Genomic DNA, 20,367 nt, shown 5'->3' on the forward strand with positions numbered 1-20,367 from the left:
ATTGAACAAAAAAAAGAACAAAACATTAAGATGAGTGACTATGTTACAGGTTGCGTATTGTTCTTACGTTCTAACTTCTGGAAGCAACATTTGTCTTACAATTTATTTCATTCCCTGATGGATGCTGATTTTAAAATGTAAGATAGGTGTTAGAATAATGTGAATATCGTTTTTTCAACCATAGTTAAGTACGTACCCTTAAGCTTTTGCATACAAGGTTAACCTGCAGTTCAACGTTTAAATCAAGTCCAACAGTGAAGTTCTCTTCAGTGCAACAAGCCAGATGACCAGCCGTAGGGAGACCAGAGAAAGGAAGGGCTTCCAAGCATGCCTGTGACCTTCAGGTAAAAGGTGCTTCCAGCATTCCAGGGGAGTGCACTAAGAACACAGCCCGATTTGTCCACACCTCCGAATGGACAACACGGTGTATTTATTCCTGGGTCCTGTCTCTTAGGATACATTTCACTGGGATTTAAAAATCATTTCAATGTGGGCTCCTGATGATTGGCCCTTGAGTTGGAATCCTGGTTGTCTTTCATTGCCCTGGAGTATGCAGAACACGTTTCCACCAAAGTAGTCATGCCCCTGTCTGTGTAATGAGAGCTTACATTTCAGTTTTGCCCCAACATCTAAGGAGCCTGGGCCTCTGTCAGCATGCCTCTTGGGTTTTAGTTGATTTCAGCCTCTTGTGGGCATTGGCCACACTGCACTTGTTAAGAGGACGACGCAGGGTAGGGCAGGCCTTTTGCTACTTTTGGTGTCTGAAGTACCCGTTTTTCACATGACAGGGACATAGGACTCACTGTCAGATAGTGACACCGTGCTCTTCTGATTCAGGTCAAGTATTTCACCCTTTGCGTTGGGACTTTCTCTTTTACTAGTTTCCTAACCTGTCACAGCCTCTTAATTAGAATGTATTGCTAGAGGACAGGCAGCAGTGTCAAACTTTGCGCATTTTATAAAAATACACGAAAGCACCAGACAAGCAGCTGTGGTGCCAACTCCTCCAGATGCGATACTGAAACTCCCCAAAGGAGCATCTTCATTGTTTTCTTTCTTTGTTCCAGAAGCAAAGGCCGATAATGAACCGAGCTGTTCGCCGGCAGCTCAAGAACTGTTGACAAGGCTGGGATTTTTACTGGGAGAAGGGATCCCAAGTGCCACACACATAACCACTGAAGGAAAAAATGAAACCATGGTAATACCCGAGGACAACTCTGCATTTCGTACCTGCTCAGAGGATGAACCAAGGGATAAACATCTTATCGTCCACCCCTCCTTGGGAGGGAAAGCCATTGTTCATTCCGGCAAATAAGTTTGGGCTGTTGTGTATTGACATTTATTCCAATTGTTGTGGGTTTTTGCAGTGGGGAGGTGGAGAGAAGCAGGAGGACGCAGAACTTAAGAAAGTGTCCACATTAACCTTCCGGGCACCACCCGGAGAGAAGTGGTTAAATGAATCAAAGTGGCTGAGAGAATTCCTTAGTAATAATACTACTTTTATCTTTATAGCACCATTCTTCTCATCTGGCTGCTTTGGTATATGCTTTCCTGTGCTTTTTCAGCGGTTGAGATTTTGGAGGGTCAGTGGGGTGAGGAAAAGATTTATAGGAGATGAGGCAGAGACAAAATGAGATGAGATCAAATGGTTCATCTGCCAGAGAGCAGTCCTCATCCTAGGGAACAGCAGCCTGCCACTTGGAGATGAGATGTCCGTTTGAATAGCAATGAGGGGCCAGAGCTTCGGCCCCCTGCAGGGGTCTCTGCAAGGGTGTCATGCCTCGATTGAGATTGCAGTGACCACCAGCCTCCTTCCCCTGATCCCAGAGCCCATAAATCTTCAGCAAATGAATCAGGTTGCAGCGCGTGTGAAACATTACAAAAACAGAGTCCCCAGATTTTCCGTACAGAGGTCAAAGAACCCATTTGTCTTCTGCAGACTTGAAATGAAAGGAAGTCGGCCTGCTTGCCATTTCTGTGTTACAAATGTGCGTTCCTACTAAATTATTTCTAAGACTGCCCTTTTCCATAAAAAAAGAAAAATCACCAGGGAGGGAAACAGAACAAGGGCGTTTCTCCTTTAAAATTTGGGAGACCATATAGGTATGAAGCTCCAGAGCGTTAAAAACTGTTTTCGGCTTTCCTGTTTTCCGTTTGATTGTTCTAGCCTCAAAAACAAAAGAATGTGCAGAAGCGTCCGGTGTGAGCCCTGCTAATGCCTCCTTCCGTTCGTCTTACAGTGCACAGCTCTGAGCCAAGGTATCAGTCCTTGCTCCACACTAACAAGCAGCACCGCATCTCCTAGCACCGATAGCCCGTGCTCAACCTTGAATAGCTGTGTCAGCAAGACGGCAGCCAACAAAAGTCCCTGTGAGACCGTTAGCAGCCCTAGTTCCACCCTGGAAAGCAAGGACAGTGGAATTATAGGTAAGAAGCACACTGCTCGGTAATGTAATGGCTCAGTGCACGTCAGCCAGAGTGTTCATTCACCGGGCACTTCTTAAGAGGGTTTAGCGTGGTCTGTGAAGGTCGGTCCACCAGCGCCCGCCCTGTGCTTTGCAGACAGCACCGCCTGTGTGCACAGCCGAGAGAAGGAAGCATCATCGGCTTTTACACTCCTCAGTGTCTGTTTTATAACACTAGACTCATTTGGTTAAAAAATTTCCAGATCAGATCTGGCCGGTGACATTACAAACGTTACGAAATGGCCCCCCTCAACAATGAATTGCATTTATTGGGGATCGGGTCCCACCAGGACACATAACAGGGCAGTGAAATCCCTGTAATATTGTCAAGTCTTCCCAGCCCAATCTCAAGGTCACTTACGTCCGCATTTATTTTCAGGTGTTCGTTCTTCAGTTTCTTATGATGGGATCTGACTACGGTTTTGAGGCCAGGATTTTCTAAGGATGCCCACTCTGTGCCTCCCTCACCCACACAGTCGGGGTGGTTGTGCTGAATTGAGGGTCAGGAGACACAGATTGTAGTCCTGATTTTTAGGCTGTTTAGCGAGCTGACTGGAGCAACCTTTAACTGGGTCCTCTGCACACTTCTTTCCTCTGTAAAATGAAGGATTCTAATTAGTTCAGTAGCTCCTAGTCCTGGGTGCACATTAGACCGATCCAGGGAATTTTAGAGCCCTTATTTTTGTATCCTGTTCCAGACAGACTGCATTGACGTTTTCTGCAGGTGGGCCTGGGTGTCTGTGTGTCTCAGGTCTCCAGCTTGGCGCCTTTCAGATAACAGACGTGTGGGACCCCTGGACAGGTTGTTCGGGGCCTCCTCTGCTGAGATCACGCTGCTGTCTAACATCGGCGGCGCCCTGCTGAACATTCCAAATCCTTCCTTTTTGCTGAGTTATGCACATGTCCTTGAAGGGTATTTTACATTTTATTAAAGACTGCACCCCACTTCCTTCCACATTAATAGGAATCAAATGGAATGACATTTGAGCTTCTTATTTTCTTCAGTGACCTGCAGTTTCTTTCAAGTACTTGGCAAAACTAGGTTGCAGGTTCACCGAGTTTGTATTTTGGAGATTGTCCCAGGAGATCTGTGTGATCCCTGGGACTGGATTGTGGGCATCCTGACGCCGACCTCACCGTCACGTTGTGAGAGACCCTCAGTGTAAGGAAGGTGGCCTCTTTCCTCAGTTCTCACTTGATCAGGCTTTGCTGGGTTTTTGTTTCGTTAATTGCTTTATTGAGATACAATTCACATATCATATTGTATTCACCCATTTAAACCATTGCACCATTTTTGGTACATTCACAGTTGTACAACCATCACCACAATCTGATTTCAGAACGTTTTCATCACCCCCAAAAGAAACCCTGTGTCTATTAGAAGTCATACACCATTTCCCCGCTCACCTCCAGCCCTGCTTGATCTACTTTCTGTCTCTATAGATTCACTGATGTGGGACATTTCATATAAATGGTAGGTTGAAGTTTCGGTGGCAAATTTAAATTCTCCTCACTCAGCTTAAGCCTCTCCAGTGAGCTTATCTGGCTAGTTCCCCATCCTCAGCTCACTCTGCTTCCCCACCTGCTGTTTGTTCTCGTCCAGTTAACTTTTCAGTGTTACTTCTGATCTCATGCCCTGTTCCTCTGTGCGCTGTCCACCGTTGATGACATCTCTGGTATTAATTCTGTGATAGCCAGATGACTTTCTTTATAGCATTCTTAACTCTTCTGAGATTTCCTGTCCTCCATGAAGTTTATTTTCCTTCAAGGAGTTGGCCAGTGCTACAATTGGTTGTTGTTGACAGACTTTTGCTTTTCATTGTGTGTTCTGGCATTGGCATTGCATGCTTCTTACTACAACCAAGTCAGTTTCTTATTTTGACAGTTGGAACATTTTCAATAACAGAAAAAGACATTCATTCATTCTTCTTTCTTGCTGTCTCTTTTTTTCTCTCTCTCTCTCATTGAGATACAGTGCTGCAATTTAAAGACTGTCCTAAAGAGAGGAAAGAAAAGTTGCTGGTTTGCTTTTTTGTATGGTGGTGAAAGATCGAGCTGGAGGAATATTGAGGCTGTTACGTAGTACTTGATAGTAGTATAGTTCTGCTTAATCCCAGACTGGTTAGTCCCCTTATTATATGCTCTCCATAGCACCTCAATATTTGTCTTCAATTTACTTATTCTTGTTTTATTATTTACTTTTGTCTTTATACTGAGAGGGGTCTCGTCTGTATTATTCTGGCTCCTCGCATAGTGTGGGGAATGAGACATTAAAGAAAGAACATTGTTGCTGCTATCAAGTTTTGTTGAAGGAGGGAACACTTAGTTGGTTTATAAAGAAGCTATCCAGGATTCTCATTCCAACTTGGCATTATCAGATCTTTCAGTCGGATTGTCATCTGTATTTTAAGCTGTGTCTTGTCCTTAAAGTTCAATGACACATTTCATAGCATTGAAGCTGTCCTTCCTTTTTTGGCCAAAGTCAACATATTTCCTTAACTCAGCAGACAAGAGTGGGCGGAATCAGGATGTGGAAGACCCCCAACCTCTGGAGCTTGTGCTTCTTGTTGCTTTAGCTGATCTCTTGCAGGAGATGAAGACCGTAGGTGGCTGAGAAGGAAACACTGTGCTGGTGACAACGTCCCTCTGTTCTCTCTCCTTCTGTGACCTGCAGAATTAGCCTCTGTTGCCAAGGGACACATTGGAGGTGTGGTAGGGAGGAGAAGGAAAGCAAGCAAGTATTTCCTCTCCAGACAGACTGTAGCCACAGCTCTTTGAAGAGGCAGGAGTGGTGGGGCCAGAGGAGGGAAAGCACTTCCTTCTGCATTAATACAGGGTGTGCAGGTTCCATTGCTTCTGCAGAGAGCAGGGACCTGTGACTCAGTTGTGGTTCTGTGATTGCTGAGGGTGGGGTTTTCTTTTGCTCCCTGAAGAACAATGCTTTGTTTTTATAAGGTGTAGCCTGGGAATGACGACCTTGGGGCATCTTAAATGTTTAACAGAGTAAAAGATGAAGTCCAGGAACACAGTGATCCTAGTGGGCAGAGATGGAGGTGAGATACCTTGACTTGCTGATTTGGAAGGCCTTGCAGCTGCTTGTTAAATAGGCTGGCTCAGATCTGTGTCCCAAAGTACTTAGCGCTGGGAGAAGGGAGCAAGAAGCTTTCTGTTTAATTTTCCATTTGAAGTTGTTGACGACTTATCAACCTGTAGAACTGAGGTTGCAGTGGCAGAGGTTTGGGGGCGGGCTGGTATAAAGTGCACGCAGCTGCCCTGGCAGGACAAGCTTCGGGGAACAACAGGCTCCCCTACAGGGCTCAGGGCAGAGTTCCATGTACAGTATTAACAGTTTATTTAGGACATTCAGGGGACATTTCAAACAGTGCTAATCCATCCTTAAACATTCCCAGACTTCCCCTTCTATTTAAGCTGATTTCCATCGTGCTGATTATATTTGATCTAAATATCTTTGCCCAGCAGGGCCTGCAGGGAAGCTTGTATTCACAGATGCCCAGACAGCCTTCTCAGGACGGCCATGGGTGCCCTACCTGTGTTCTGTTTCCCCTGGTTTTGACACATTGCAAGGGAAGAAAATTTCTTTTTAGGGACTGCTTAGTAGAACAAAGGGCAGGCTAATGACTATTTGAAGAATTTATTGGACCCCTTCCAGTCTTGCTCTGTGGAGGCCAGTCTTAACAGAACCCTCCCCACCCCCTAGTCCAACTTTATTGTTATACAGAGGGGAGTCCCACGTTATCCTATTTCAGGAGGCCAAGTTCTGCCAACGTAAGTGTCTTTAGAAGTATAATAATTCTGTCATGTAGAAATACTGTCTAAGCTGGATGGGATTAACTGAATTCCCTATGAATATCTTTTTTTTTTAAAAAAAAAGTAAAATTCCTTAGTCTTTACGTATTGAAATCATTGGCATTACCTAGAAGTTAGTGTCTGATTTTTCAAATTTGCAACGTGAAAACCTTTTAAATGTGAAGCCCAGCTGTACCCAATCACCACATAGTAGCTTTTCAATTTACTTGCTTTGAAAAGGAAAACTTTATGAAGAAGTGGCTTTTAAAGGTGTTTCCTCCATCCCTGAGAAAACATTTTTTCTTAGTGATACTCCCTTGATATAGCTTGCTTCCAGCTGTTACAAATGGAAATTGTAAACTGTATTAGTCCCAGCTTAGAAAAAAAGTATGTTTTCTTTGGAATCTCTGTGAAAACCAATCTTATTTAAAAAAAAAAAAAAAAAACACCACTGAAAATAGTGGGTTTTAAAGTACTTTTTGATTTAAACATATTGTTTAATATTTATATCTATATTATGGTCATTATTTTATGTGTGTGTGGGTATTTATTTCAAGGAAATGGGCTTTTCTCTATTTAGGAAGAAAGAAGATGGATAATAGACGAGGAGAAACAAACAAAGCCCAGCTTTCCTAGCAAGATTTTAAAAAAGAATAAATCCTTCCCATCTGTTAGTAGATGTGGCTAGGAGGAGGACTTCCAGGTAGCAATTAGAAAAATTCTGGCTGAGAAATAGACCCCTCAAAGTCAGTCATCCCTTCTGTTCCCTTCTTCTACTATCGGCGTGTAGCTGCTGACGTTTATGGTCTCCAGATGGTTTTGCAGCGTGCTTCCTTTTGAGAGCTGGAGGTAGACAGCTCCAGGAAGGGAGGGGAGGGGTGGGGAAGGGAGGGAATCCCGAGAGGGAGGGGCGGTGGTCACATCTTCCCCACTAGGTGTGTCTCCTGCATAGAGTGGGTGTGTCATTTACCTGCCAGGCTGCCCAGCACCAGAGCCACCACATTCCACCAGGCCAGGTAGCTTTCAGGATGATTAATGCTTAGACTTTGAAAAGGGTAAAGCAAGCACTTGGGCTCTTCCTGCTGCCTTTCCTCTTTCCCTGGGGGCGGGAGCAGGGGAGGCTTGCACATGCTTTTATCCTTCTCACTTTGAAGCTGAGAGGCAGGTATAAATTTAGGCAGGGGAATTCCTCCACAGAAACATTTCTCCTGCAAAGGTGACTTACAATGAAATAGTGGACACTTGAGTTAGTATATCCTACTGGTGCTTACCAATACTTGTTTTTCTGCTCAGTTGCTGAGGACATTTAAAAAAAACTTATTGTGGGCTGACTTTCATCTTCTGAGTCTCTTCTATGCCCTCCTAGCTTGTAAAATGAAAGTGGTTCCAGAGGTAGCTTTAGACCTTTCATTTCCTGGACTTTGTGTCAGAAGGGAGATGATCAGATGCAGAGTGTGGGATGCAACGAGGAGTAACTTGTACTATATTTTCATTTTTAACTTGTAAATCCTGCCCTTTTGATTTTATACTAATGCTGCTCTGTTGCCACCTGTATTACCCTGCTTGCTACTAAATTGAAATGCTTTGAAATTAATTTAGTAATAACTGTTTAGTGTTTCAAATCTGTGTTAATATCCATTTTATTACATTGCCTGCAATTTAAAAAATCATCTTTAATTATAGATGCTTCCTTTCTTTCTTTTTAAATCTCAGTTGAAGGAGGAAAATTTGCCTTTACATATAGAATTCTGTAATTTGCTTAATGTGGGAAAGAAATCCTTAGTGATGATTTGAGTCAGGAAAGCACCTGCTATTATTTTTATTCAGACTGTGGTTCAGTCAGTGTAACAAGCATTTATTGGCACCTACTGTGTACCGGGAGCAAGTTTGCCCAGTACTGGGACAAGGGACAATGAAGATAAGGCCCGGAATCTATTTCAAAACTTGTCCACCTGTGAGACCAAAGAATAGTCTCTTGTCCTATGGGGGATCTCGGCAAGTTGTGCATGTACAGACTCTTTTGACCTGACTGAATAAATTGCTGAAAAGAGTTTAAAACATGGCAGTGGTTGCCACCTCTGTTGGAAAATATATGTTGTAGGTGCATAATAATACCAGCCACTGATAGGGCCTTGCGCTCTTTTATGGAAGATTCCTGAACTTCATGGCGTCATTTGACTATGTCTGAAGCTGCAGTGTCTGTATCTTCAGTGTACAGCTTATGGAAGCTTTAAGCACTGTGCCCTCAGGTTTAAATCCACAGGCTTTGCTCTGGAGACTGTAGTACCTGTTGTGTCAGGCTGTAGGGCCATGTGGCTGAGCGAGGCGGCGGGTTTGTCCTCCCCTCCCCCACCACCCTGCTCCAGCTGATCCTTTAGGTGTTTCCACAATCAAAAGCCTGAAGAATTATGCTATGAATGCATGGCTCAGGTCCCTGGCCTTGCTGCATGTCATAGCAGAGCACGCCTTGCGCAACGTGGTGAGCCCTGAGCTGGAGATTTGGTACAGGGATCTGTCTGTCACAAGCCTCAGCACAGGGCCCGGTGCAAGCACAGAAGGGGAGTGGGGCTCTGCAGCCCTGCACTGCACAGGCCTGGCCAAAAACACCGAGCTGTTGTCCATGGAAAGTTGCAGAAGAAACCAGAAAGTCCCTTGGACTTTCTAACTAACTCTGGCCACCCTCCCTGTAGCATTCCAGGGGAGGGCAAGTTGGCCTGAGTGCCTTCACGGGAGCCCTTTTCTTGCTGTGCTGAGGAAGTTACGAGCAGTCACCCCAGGTGAGCCTCAGACACCTTTCCCTGTGCGGCTTGTTCGTTTGTGGGTGGGGTGGAGGGAGAAGCACAGTCTGGCATTTCTGGTCAGGAGGTTCCATTCAGGATGTTTTTGTCCATGCAATCTTTCCCTTTGTCACTCAGGGAAATCTGCAATATGTGGTGGCAGCCGGAACCCTGTGTGGCGTGAGTGCAAAGGAGATGGGCAACACTGCTGTCAAGTCAGTAGGAGCAGGGTATTTGCGTGTTGCCTCCTTGACTTGTCTCTTTGATCTTTCCCTACCCATTTATTCTGTCTTTGCTTTCCCTTTCCAAAACTGTGATCTTTATTCGGTCAGGTAGGAGGAGGTTATATCTGCATTAGTTGCATTTTCCCTTTTTTACTCGTGTCTTTTCTTCTCCCACTTTTATAAGCAACTATTAGGTGTCTTTCTTGTTTGATCTTTAATTCCCTGGTTTAGTGTTTTAACTTTCAAACTGTTCCTGTCAACCATTAAGCTGAATATAGAAGTTTAAAACTGTTTGTTATATTTTTTTAGCGCTACTTTATTTTTCTTCAGTTGTAGGGGAAGGAAAATTATTCTTGAGTCCTGATGAGCTGTGAGGCCCTTTACATATGCCCTTGTATCTGATTTTCTCCACAACCCAGGGAAGGACAGAGGCTCTCGAGAGAGAGCCCAGGCTTTGGAAATGGAGCATACAAGACAGTTAGGGAATGCTTGAAGAAAATGTCACCTTCCGGTTTGTTTTCATCCGTTCCAAATGTATATTTTTGTGTGTGGTTGATATTATAATCAGTTAGAGAAGTACATGTGCATAATTTATACGTACATGTATTGGGGGCACAGTCTCACATTTTTTCCTACTAAGAGCGTGGTATGAGCAGAACAGCGTAGAACACCCTTATGGAGCCCAGCGAGACTGCAGGGGCTCTGGGGCTTTCCTATCCACGGGGCTCCCGTGAGCACTCAGTGAGTTGAGATATGATAGAGGTTTAGGACAGAGCCCATGCGTAGTGAGACTGTTACGGTATTCACGGTAGCCACTTGTGGGTTTTCCTAAGGGTATTTATTTATTTATATTTCACTCCTCCCCAATGGATTTGAAATGTTCACAGACATTTAGTAAAACAAGATTTTTCTGTTCAGAAAAGGTGTGAGTTGGGGAAAGGAAATAAGAGCAAGAGAAAACATGAAGTCAGGAGTTAGGCTCATAAGATTTTCTTCGCTATGCTTATATAAGTGGGAAGAAAGTTTTATTCTTAAGTTTCCTAGTAGCCAATACACAGAGAGAAACATAATCAAATACATCAGATGACGTTTGTCATGTAAAGACAAAAATATACCCTTTCCTAGTACTGGGCCCTGAGAGACATATCCACACCCTGGGTCCTCAAAACGGGAGAAGCAAGGTTTGAACCCAAGCCCCTTGCATTTTTCACCTCTTTTCTACAGATCAGAAAGAATCCTGCTCTATCTATGTGGCATACATTTGTTATCAATGGCCCTTAGTGCCTAAACAATTCTGAACTAATGGTGTGGTCAGTTTAATTTTCTTCTTTATGATCTTTTAAACCTATAACTTGATTTAGATCCCATCAAAGTACTTATTGGGCCTTGGACTTAAACTGATTTTTTTTCCCCTGATTCTATTTTAAGTGTGTATTCAACATAGAAAGAACCTTCAAACGGCAAAGAAGGGGTGAAGGAAAATCAGGAAGGAAAAGGAATATATTTTTATTGCAGAGTCTTATATAGCAACACATTCGGTGACTGAGTGGATGGATCTCTCTGCTTCCCACACCCCCGCCCCCAACTGGTGGCTGCCTTCTGGCTGCTATGAGCCCATGACTGCCCTCTCTCAATTAGCCCCCTGCCCAGGGGCTGCTGTTTTTAACAAGGCCGACTTCAGGAACTGCAAAATATTTCTTAGCCACAGATAATTACAGAGTAACTTTTACGTGTTGAACACTTTGCAAGGCAGAGAGAGTTTTAAAACCCACTGCATGTGCAATCAAAAGGACTGGTATTGACAGTCCATTGAAAGGGAGGGAGGGAGAGAGGGAGGGAGAGAGAGAGAGAGAGAGAGAGAGAGAGAGAGAGAGAGAGAGAGAGAGGTTGTGGTGGTCATGTGTGTGTCCTAACATATTCTGAAAGTGCTTCGGAAATAGTGTAGCACCGTGGGCTAGTATAGTATGTCTGGTTAAATGTGCTATTACTGCACAAGAAGATAACACACTGTCCCTGGCTAAAAGGAATCGTCAAATTATACAGAGAGTGAGAAGTAGCCCATGTGAATCAGTGAGGAGCACCAAGCCTAATTCAGCACTACATCGTGCGGCACAGCCTAGCCTCATAGCTTGCTAACACTTAAGGACTGATAAAACTCATTCACAGAACCCTACATGTTGGAAGAGTGTTTGAGGCCCCGTATGAATGATGATGACAAGTCTTAATTGACAAAAACTGGCATCTATACTGGTTAAAGGAATAAAATGTTAGCATTTTTGGGTCGTTAGGGCACTTTTAAGATTATCCAGTCTCCAGAAAATGTCAAACGACATACTTTTTAGGGTTGGTTTCTTTAAAGCCATTGTAGTTAAGATGCATGTGTGTGTGTGTGTGTGTGTTTTAACTTGAAGGTGACTGGATTAACTTAATTAGAAACTTGGGTTTCTGTCAGCCTGGAAGGAAAACAGGATTTTTGAATCGCCTGTCGTTTGTTGTAAGAACCAGCTTTCTCTTTCTGGGAGTCTGTGGAGCTGCCCTATTTCCTATGCTGCTTAGGTCGTGCAGGGAAACTGGACTCGTTGGGCCTTTACCTGCCCCACTGAATCTGCCTGAGGGCTTAATTGTACCTGAGCTGAGATGAAAGTACACTGCCTGGGCTTCCAGCCATATAGGTGGGTCTGGTATTGGATCCCAGGGAGGAAGAATGTGAAGTGGGGCAATCTTAGTGGAGCATCTTTGTGGGAGGGTCCTTGGCTTCAGAGCTTCTCATTACCCGTCTCTCAGGGCCCTGGTGAGTGTGGACGGTGGAATGTGTATCCCAGCTGAACTTAGGAGGGCAGGGGGAGAGTTTCCTACTTACAAACATATTATAAACTTCTAATATCCTGCTTTTGAAATGGCGACTCCATCTGGGACTTCCCATCTCAGCTATTGTTCCTGCAGCTGGGGGCCTTCCTCCCCCACCCACTTTGCTTCCGCTCACTGCCAGGACCTGAGTGGTGCCACTCCTCAGGCCTGGGCACTGTGGCTGTACTGTGAGAACTGGCCTGCAGCCCTGCAGCCCAGGAGACCTGACCACGCTGTCCCTTCTCTCCTCCTCTGTGTCCTGGGACCTTGAAGTCCTGCTTCCGGTGCTGTTCCTTGTAACAGGAAGTTGGAAGTCCCTTGTCTCTGTTCCCACTGCTAGAGGTCTGAACGAGGACTCAGATCCTTGTGGGTTTGATTCTGAAGTGTGTGGCACTTAGGGAGAGCAACTGAGGAAACACACCACTTTGATTTCCTGTTTAGTTTCACCTTAAGGACATGTGTCTGCAAATAAAACAGCCACAGTTATAAAACCAAACAAATCACCCCCACCCCCAGTCTGGAACTTTCCTGTAATCTTAGATATTGAGATAGCCTGGGAACCTAACTAATTGCAACATGTCTACAAGGAAAACATCCTGAGTTCCAAACACTGGACTTATTGTGACACAATCATAATTTGTTAACAGGGTTACTATTAATAATTATGATTAATAAGCAGTATTCTCATTAATAGAGTCTTCCTGTGAAGCACTTAGCACAGTCCCTGACAGGGTAAACTTCCGTATGTGTTAGCTGCTGCTATTACCGCCACCAGCAGCATTTTTAGAATGGAAGGAGTCACTCTTGCTATACTTATGCTCCTGTGAGTGGTGTATTAAAAAAACACACAATGAAGGAAGGCTGTGACTGATTCCAAATAGATGGAGAGATGAGTGTTAACACTCTTGATAGAATGCTTGGAGGTGCTGGGACTAATCACAGACACCCAAACGGTGTGACAGGCCTGTCCCAAATCAACTTACCCTTCGATTAGAGGTATGATACCAACAATCCCTAACCAATACCAATGAGCTAAAATGCAGTGTCTGACCATAACTGGAATAGAAGTTTGTGCGTTTGCTCATTCACCGAGCAAGCAAATGTTGATTGCATCCTTAGTATGTGCCAGGAGCTGTGCTGTTCAGAAAAGGAAGAGGTCAGCTGATGATAGATACTCTAAAGAGGGAGACTTCAGTGTGTAGGAGGGATTTTTAAATAGAAAGAGGGGCAGTGGAGCAGCAGACGCCAAGGCAGTTTTAGAGCTGTGACAGAATTCCTTGTGGTCACAACGAAGAAATTGTTTTGTCTTTACTTCTAAACCTTAAAGAGCATTGTAAAAATAAACCAAACAAAACCCTTCGGACACTTTGATCTTGGATAACAGACTCTGTTGGAGCTAATTCACCAGCCTGCTCATGGTCTGTTGATGAGACAGCTTAATCCAGGCAGCTGGGTTCTGATGCAGTCTGACCCAGTGCACCCCCATTTCAGTCTAATAATTAAGGGCCTAGGCTGCTAGGATCCAAGCAGGGAGTACAAAGGGATCAGAGGACATGGCTGGCCCCTCTTCTCAAGGACACAAGCCAGTATTGGGTCCGTGGTGACCTGTGCTTGCAAGGGGATCGCATATGGCTCTGTGCCTTTAAATTGGAAGTGGCTGTTTGTAGAAGCTGGATGGGGTGAATATTCCCACTTGGCATCATCATAGTCTTCCTCTTCTGCCTACATGTTCTTCTGCGCTGGTTTTCTTTCTTAGAGGTTAAATTTTAATTCTGCAGTCAAGCATCCTTCGGGTGTGTGTGTGTGTGTGTGTGTGTGTGTGTGTGTGTTTTCTGTGTGCTACTCCCACAGAGGATTTCCATTCTACGCTGCTAAAGGAATAAGTCAAATCAGCCTCTCTGGATCCTTTTGACCTGATGGTATAAAGTTTAATTCTAAAGATTAAGTTCTCTGCTTGACTTTATAATTGTATTCTTGTTTTTATAGATGTTTCTCCTGCATCTTTTCTCCATTAACCATTGTGCTTCCCTCCCCGCCTTACAGAAATGTTGTTAATTTGGAAGAATTATTAAAAGGTCCAAAGGAATTTAATGAGATATGAATTCTTTTGTGAGCAATTCATCTGTGTTTAAAAAAGAGGCTACATCGTCCCCAAATTATACAGATACACTGTTACAGATAAAAGCTATGTTTTAGATAGCTTTTTCATTATCTTCTTAACACAGTTTTTTCCTCCCCTGTAGCATGATTTAGCAGTTTATTTCCCCTGATAAGTAACATTCTTCTAATTTACCAAAATACATGGTATGAAACATACTTTGATAAAAATCTGGGTGGACTGGAAAACGTTCCCTTCATCATGGGGAGGGAGAGAGAGAGAGTGTTTGTGTCTGTGTGTCTTAACTCTCAACAGCCCCAGCTTTGCCTGGCATCCTTCAAAGTATTTTGGTCTCTCATTTCAGCCACAATTACAAGTTCATCCGAAAATGATGACCGGAGTGGCTCCAGTTTGGAATGGAATAAGGACGGAAGCCTAAGGTTAGGGGTGCAGAAGGGAGTGCTTCATGAACGCAGGGCAGATAATTGCTCCCCAGTGGCAGAAGAGGAACCCACTGGGTCAGCGGAGAGCGTGCTGCCCAAAGCGGAAGCCTCAGTTGGAGATGGTCCAGTCCCTTATTCTCAGAGCTCCAGCTCACTAATAATGCCACGGCCCAACTCAGTTGCAGGTAAGGCCACGCTTCTCCATGGAAGGGTTATCTCACTGTGTCTGAGGTGCCCCGTGTTCACTCTCTTCACTTGGGAATCTAACCCAGATACGAGCCAGCTTTGTGATTGTGGGCCAGGCACTTACCTTTTCTAGGCTTCAGTTTACCTGTGTGTAAACATGAGAAGACCGCACTTAATGGTCTATACGTGATCCTTCCACTCTAGAATTCTTTAAATCTAATATTTAGACTTATATGGCTGTTTGTATATGAAGGAAGAAAGTACCAAAAACTCTGTCTTTGTTTCTGTTATGTTAAGCCCGAGTAAATGCATGACTTTTTATTACATCTTGGTAAACAGGAATTGTTGTTTAGAGTGAGTTTGTTAATATCAACTCAAAGAATTGTATTTTTACTTTTCAATTATGGCTGACATTCAGCATTGTTTTATATTAGTTTCAGGTGTATGGCATAGTAGTTAGACATTTATATAATTTACGAAGTGATCTTCCCGATAAGTAATATCCATCTGGCACTATACATACGTAGTTATTAAAATATTATTGACTATATTCCCTATGCTTCACTTTACATCCCTGTGAATGTTTTGTAACTACCAATTTGTACTTCTTAATCTCTTCATCTTTTCCCCCAGTCCCCCAATCCCCCTCCCATCTGGTAACCATCAGTTTATTCTCTGTGTCTATGAGTCTGTTTCTGTTTTGTTTGTTCATTTCTTTGGTTCTTTAGATTCCATGTATAACTGAAATCATATGGTATTTGTCTTTCTCTGTCTGACTTATTTCACTCAGCACAATATCCTCTAGATCCATCCATATTGTTGCAAATGGTAAGATTTCATTCTTTTTTATGGCCACGCAATATTCAATTCTATAAACGTACCATATCTTTATCTAACCGTCTATTGATGGGCACTCAGGTTGCTTCATAATCCAACTTTCAAACTTATTTTTTGTAATTGAGGCCCATCAGACAAATAGGAGGTCCAATTTCTGTATAATTCTGTTAGAAGGGCTCTCACAGCTTAAAACATCAGCAGTGGAAATGAAAGATCTCAATCAAGAAAAGGAAAACAGGCCACACAGACGTGCCTCAGCAAGATGGGGCAGCTGGACCTAAGAAAAGACAGACGTGGTGACTGTTGCTAGTGGACTGGTCAGTGGGTGGTTGTCAACCAAGGAGAACAGAAAAGCAAGGGGTGGGTGAGGGAAAAGAACTCTGCACCTGAGCTGTCATGCCTGCTTTTAGGTCCTGAGTTTCTAAACTTGGTGCCCTTGTCTCGAATTTAGAAGAGGAACTTGCTTCAGTCATTCCTTGTTACCAACATAATGCTTAAAATTTCTCTTCTACTGGTACATGGACCCAGCTTCTCTCTTCCTACATCAAAGGATTTTTATGCTGCTCCTTTGGGAAAGGGCAGGCCACTCTGGTTGTCATTGGGTGTTTTTGTATGGTGGAACTCTGAAGCAGCTGATAAATAAGTGGCCCTAATGGAAAAGTTCTGAGACACAACACTAATTCACTTTCAAAGGAAATAAAATGGCCTTCTTCCAGAAGAGGGGTTTAGTATGTCTGCCAGAGAGAAGGACTTACACGTAGTGAGTGATGGTTCTTCCAGAAGCTTTTGTGTCCTCCCACCACCATCCCACTACCTACAGCATAATATGTTGTACCCAAGGCATTTTAAGCAAGATTTACCTAGTTATAATGAATGGCTCATTTGTATTATCCCAGAACTTGATGGCTTTATTGACTTCAACAGAATAACAAAATTGTATTCAATTTCATGAAGTTATTTGAAAATTAGGAAACACATTAATAAGTTAATTCAACAGTGTTAAAAGCACCCCATTTGGAGTGATGTTTTCTGCTTGACGTTCTTTCATGTGGTTCCCTGCCATGTGAAGTGACAGTGGGTGTGAGCTGAGATTTCCCAGGGGTTTGCAGTGATTATAGAGCAGGGCTTTCTGATTTCTGCTGTGCTCATTCATTAGCTTCTATGTATGCACTTGAGTTAGACCTCCTGTGGAATGGGAGGGTTTTACCTCTGGGTTTAAGCAGTGGGCCTGGTCTAATGGGTTTTGCGCGTTTCTTTCGTGTTGCACATTTTATAAACTTAAAAACATATTTTGAAAGGAAATAGGAAAGTGCATTATCTCATAGTATCTGTTGATAAGCTAGGAGTCTAATAGACTCTTTATTGCCAACCCTCACACCCCTAAAGCTGAACGCCAGTCAAGAGGGAATGGGAAGATTTTTCAAGTATTGCTAAAAAGAATAAAAGATTCAGGTTGTATAGTGCATGCAGCACTATTTGTCTAGAAGGCAAGCGGCTACAAAGAGGTCAGTAGGCAACCCTCAGTGTTAGAGGGATTACAGTAATATGTAAATCTCTCAGAAGTATTTGCATGTGGAGGTCCATGTAAATACAAATAAATTGTCATTTGACTGGAAACATCAAATGATTTGATTTGGTGTATGCAGAGTAAGGACTGGCAGGTGAAGAAAGACTACTCCAGGCCTCTGTTCACTCTGGTGCTGGTTCCAAAGGACCTGGTCGCTCAGGGCGAATGATGGTATGCAACCAAGCTCTAAAGTTGCCAGCTATTACTGTCATTGAGCCTGTTAGAAAGAACTGTGGTTGTCTGCCTGCTGTTAACTAGTACAGTGAAATTTTTATGTAAAAGATTATAACAGTAAATTGGCTAGGTTTGGAGATTGTTTCACTATCCAGAGATTTTCTTTGCAAAGGTATTTGTTAGAGTGGAATTGGTTTAGAATGGTGCAGTCAAGTCATTACTGAATGCCACATGAAAATGTATGGCACAGGCGCCTTATTCCTTTATTAAAAACAGAATGAGAGGCCTTAATGCTCTCTTAGATAATCTGGACGTTGGATAATTAGGACCTACTATTTTTGCCTACTTTTTTTCCTTTCGAAATACTTCCTAAGTGAATCACAGAGCATTGTGTTTAGTTTGCCAGGAAACCAACAAACACAGTGATCAGCCAATTTTATTCAAACTCTCACTGGTAATCGCCTGGACTTAATGGCATTTGTCTTTGATAGGTTAGTCCATGATGCTTCAATAGATGTTTCTCTTTGCTCAGCTTAGGGGAATCTCCTTCTGCTCCTACCCCCACTTTAACCCCCCCCTCCAGAAAAAACTATCCTGCTGCATATTAGAATGATATTACAATGTACTTCTGACCCAGGTGTTAGACTCAATATATGTGTACAATAAGTGTACAATTAATTTTATGGTAGAGATATTAGCAATATTTTTGCAACATAAAATTATTGCTTTACCTCTGATTTTTCTTGGCCCTAACTCATGTATAGGATTTTGAAAGCATTTATTGTTAAACAGTAGAAGTGAGTCTGATTCTTGTACTAGTAATGCCCACGAATCTACTGTAGGCAAGTGAGAGAAGAAGGCAGAATAGGGTCCAAGCCACCGGCCCTGCGAGATGGGGAACCCCTGAGTGCAAAGCTAGGCAGCTGAAGTTTCACTGCTCCAACTCTCCATTGTTTCTCTTGTGGCTTTGACATCGCCTTAGAAAGCAGAGGTAGCTGGCAGCTGGTGGCTCGCAGCCCTGCTGAGCTGTGGACCATTTCGATGCAACTTAATCATGTTTAAAATAGAGAATCAGACAGAGCTGTGAAGTTGCTACGGCCACTGATGGCCTACTTTGAAGCTGAAGCTGTGGTGATTGGAAATCTGAAAACAGGCATTGGAAACCTCACCGTCTCCTGCATCTATGTCAAAGGAGGGCTTTGTTGCAATCATTTCGTTGGGATCATTTAGCTCTTTCTGGTCCCATACTCTTAATCCTTTTGGTTGTCACAAAATTATAAACTGAATGTCGTGTTTTAAGGGGTCAGAAGAATGGAAATAGGAAACTCTTTTGAGGCTCCCAAGATCTGTGTGTTCTCCAGAGCTGCAGCAGCAGGTCAGACATTCGTGGCTATTTTGGCTCTGAAGTGAACTGGCTTATGGGTTACACTGTGGCTGTACTTTCTACCTCGGCCTCGGACATGTGGGGGTATTCATGGTGAGGCGTTTTGAGGAGAGGGACATTTGCAGAGGCCTGGGTCAGAGGCTCAGGTCCCAGGCAGGAGCCTAGAAATGGGTTCCAAGCTGCATTATTCTAGGAAGCAGGGGTTATGGCTGTGGCCTTCACCTGCTGGCCTTCCGGGAATTTTCACAGGCCTGGTTATGAAGGACCTGGAGAGAAGCTAGAGGCTGCTTATTGAATTTGCGTAACTTAGGCCTGTTTGTAAGTCCTACATAAGGAATTAGCTGAATTTTTCTAACAGGAAAGACTTGCGTATATATGTGACGTAAAAACAGGCAGCGGATATGTACCTAAAGGATACAGAAGCATAAGTGTCTGCTGTTGTAAAGTCACAGTATCAGATGTTTCTCTGTGAACTGGGGAGGTGAGCAAGAGGGCCCCTTGTTGATTGCCCCTTGGAAAATGCAACAAGGGGGAACACGCCGTCATAGATTCCAGCCATGCAGCTACCCAGGTGCTTACTGAATGAAGACAGAGAGGGGTGGTGCTTACCGTGAGGAAAGAAAGGACTGAGGCCTCATGCAGATGGTGCAGGCCACGGCTGGATGCTGCGTGAGAGCCAGGAGGTTTTCAGCAGACAGATGGCCCAGGTTGACTTCTGTCCCTCGAAACTTGGTCCCACTAATGATTTCTCCAGCCCTGAGAAGCCTCAGCCCTTGGAATGTGACTTCCTCTTCCTCCTTATTTGCCCTTAGATGACATCTGTGTTGTATGATCCTGGAAGATCACCAGATGTCGAAGAGCAACAGTACTTTATATTGGGCCACTTACCCACAAACCAAATTAGGTTAATTTTATTTAGATTTATTGTGACCTAGGATGTATATGTAATTAAGAGGAGATTTTTCTTTTCATTTTTTTAAAGGCACAAACACATACTGTATATTTGCTTCTAAGATTTGCTGAGAATTAATAAAATTATTTTGCATTGGTGGTTTTTATAATCCAACTTGTGTATATATTTGAATAGACCCTTAATGCTTTTTAAAAGGTATCTATATGCCGTGAAATGTACTGATTTGATTAGAGGCAAATGTGATTACTTATTTTCAGAATTTTTAAAACAGTATGTACATGTATAATCTGTTATATAAGTAAATAAATAAATTTGAAGCTTAGGAACATGTTTATTTCCAATAAAGTCCACATGGCTGCTTTTACTCTCCAGAGCTGACTTTCAGGGTTCTAAGCACTGTGGAATTGTATATGTAGAATCTGCTCACTTAATTTAGCAAGGTTGAAATTCTCGCAACTGTGGAAGGCTCGTTGGAGCTGCAGAGAAGTCTCTAGTACCACGCTGCATGTTTGTAGTAAGGTCTGGAGCTTTACCGACGCTTGGTTGTCAAATTTCTTCATAAAGATTTATGTGGAAGTCCAGCTCTTTCCAGGAATAATGGAGAATTTTCCAACAACATCAACATGACTTTGGTTTAAGAACAAG

The 20,367-nt window shown here is 43.3% G+C and overlaps 1 protein-coding gene across 14 annotated transcripts in view; it reads left to right on the forward strand.

The window, feature by feature from the left end:
• Positions 1-20,367, forward strand: part of TANC1 (tetratricopeptide repeat, ankyrin repeat and coiled-coil containing 1) — a 217,317-nt gene that overhangs the window by 141,211 nt on the left and 55,739 nt on the right. For 6 of the 14 annotated variants that reach the window (XM_019727214.2, XM_074336821.1, XM_019727215.2 and 3 more), the window contains 3 exons: positions 1,068-1,198; positions 2,241-2,427; positions 14,583-14,846. In XM_019727214.2, coding sequence (XP_019582773.2) covers positions 1,068-1,198; positions 2,241-2,427; positions 14,583-14,846 — 582 coding nt within the window. Of the gene's footprint in view, positions 1-1,067; positions 1,199-2,240; positions 2,428-8,799; positions 9,050-14,582; positions 14,847-20,367 lie in introns of those variants that run through there. The other 8 variants (XM_074336833.1, XM_074336836.1, XM_074336846.1 and 5 more) reach the window with 4 other exon arrangements.

The sequence above is a fragment of the Rhinolophus sinicus genome, linkage group LG01, assembly GCF_036562045.2.
Source record: "Rhinolophus sinicus isolate RSC01 linkage group LG01, ASM3656204v1, whole genome shotgun sequence".
NCBI classification, from domain to species: Eukaryota; Metazoa; Chordata; class Mammalia; order Chiroptera; family Rhinolophidae; genus Rhinolophus; species Rhinolophus sinicus.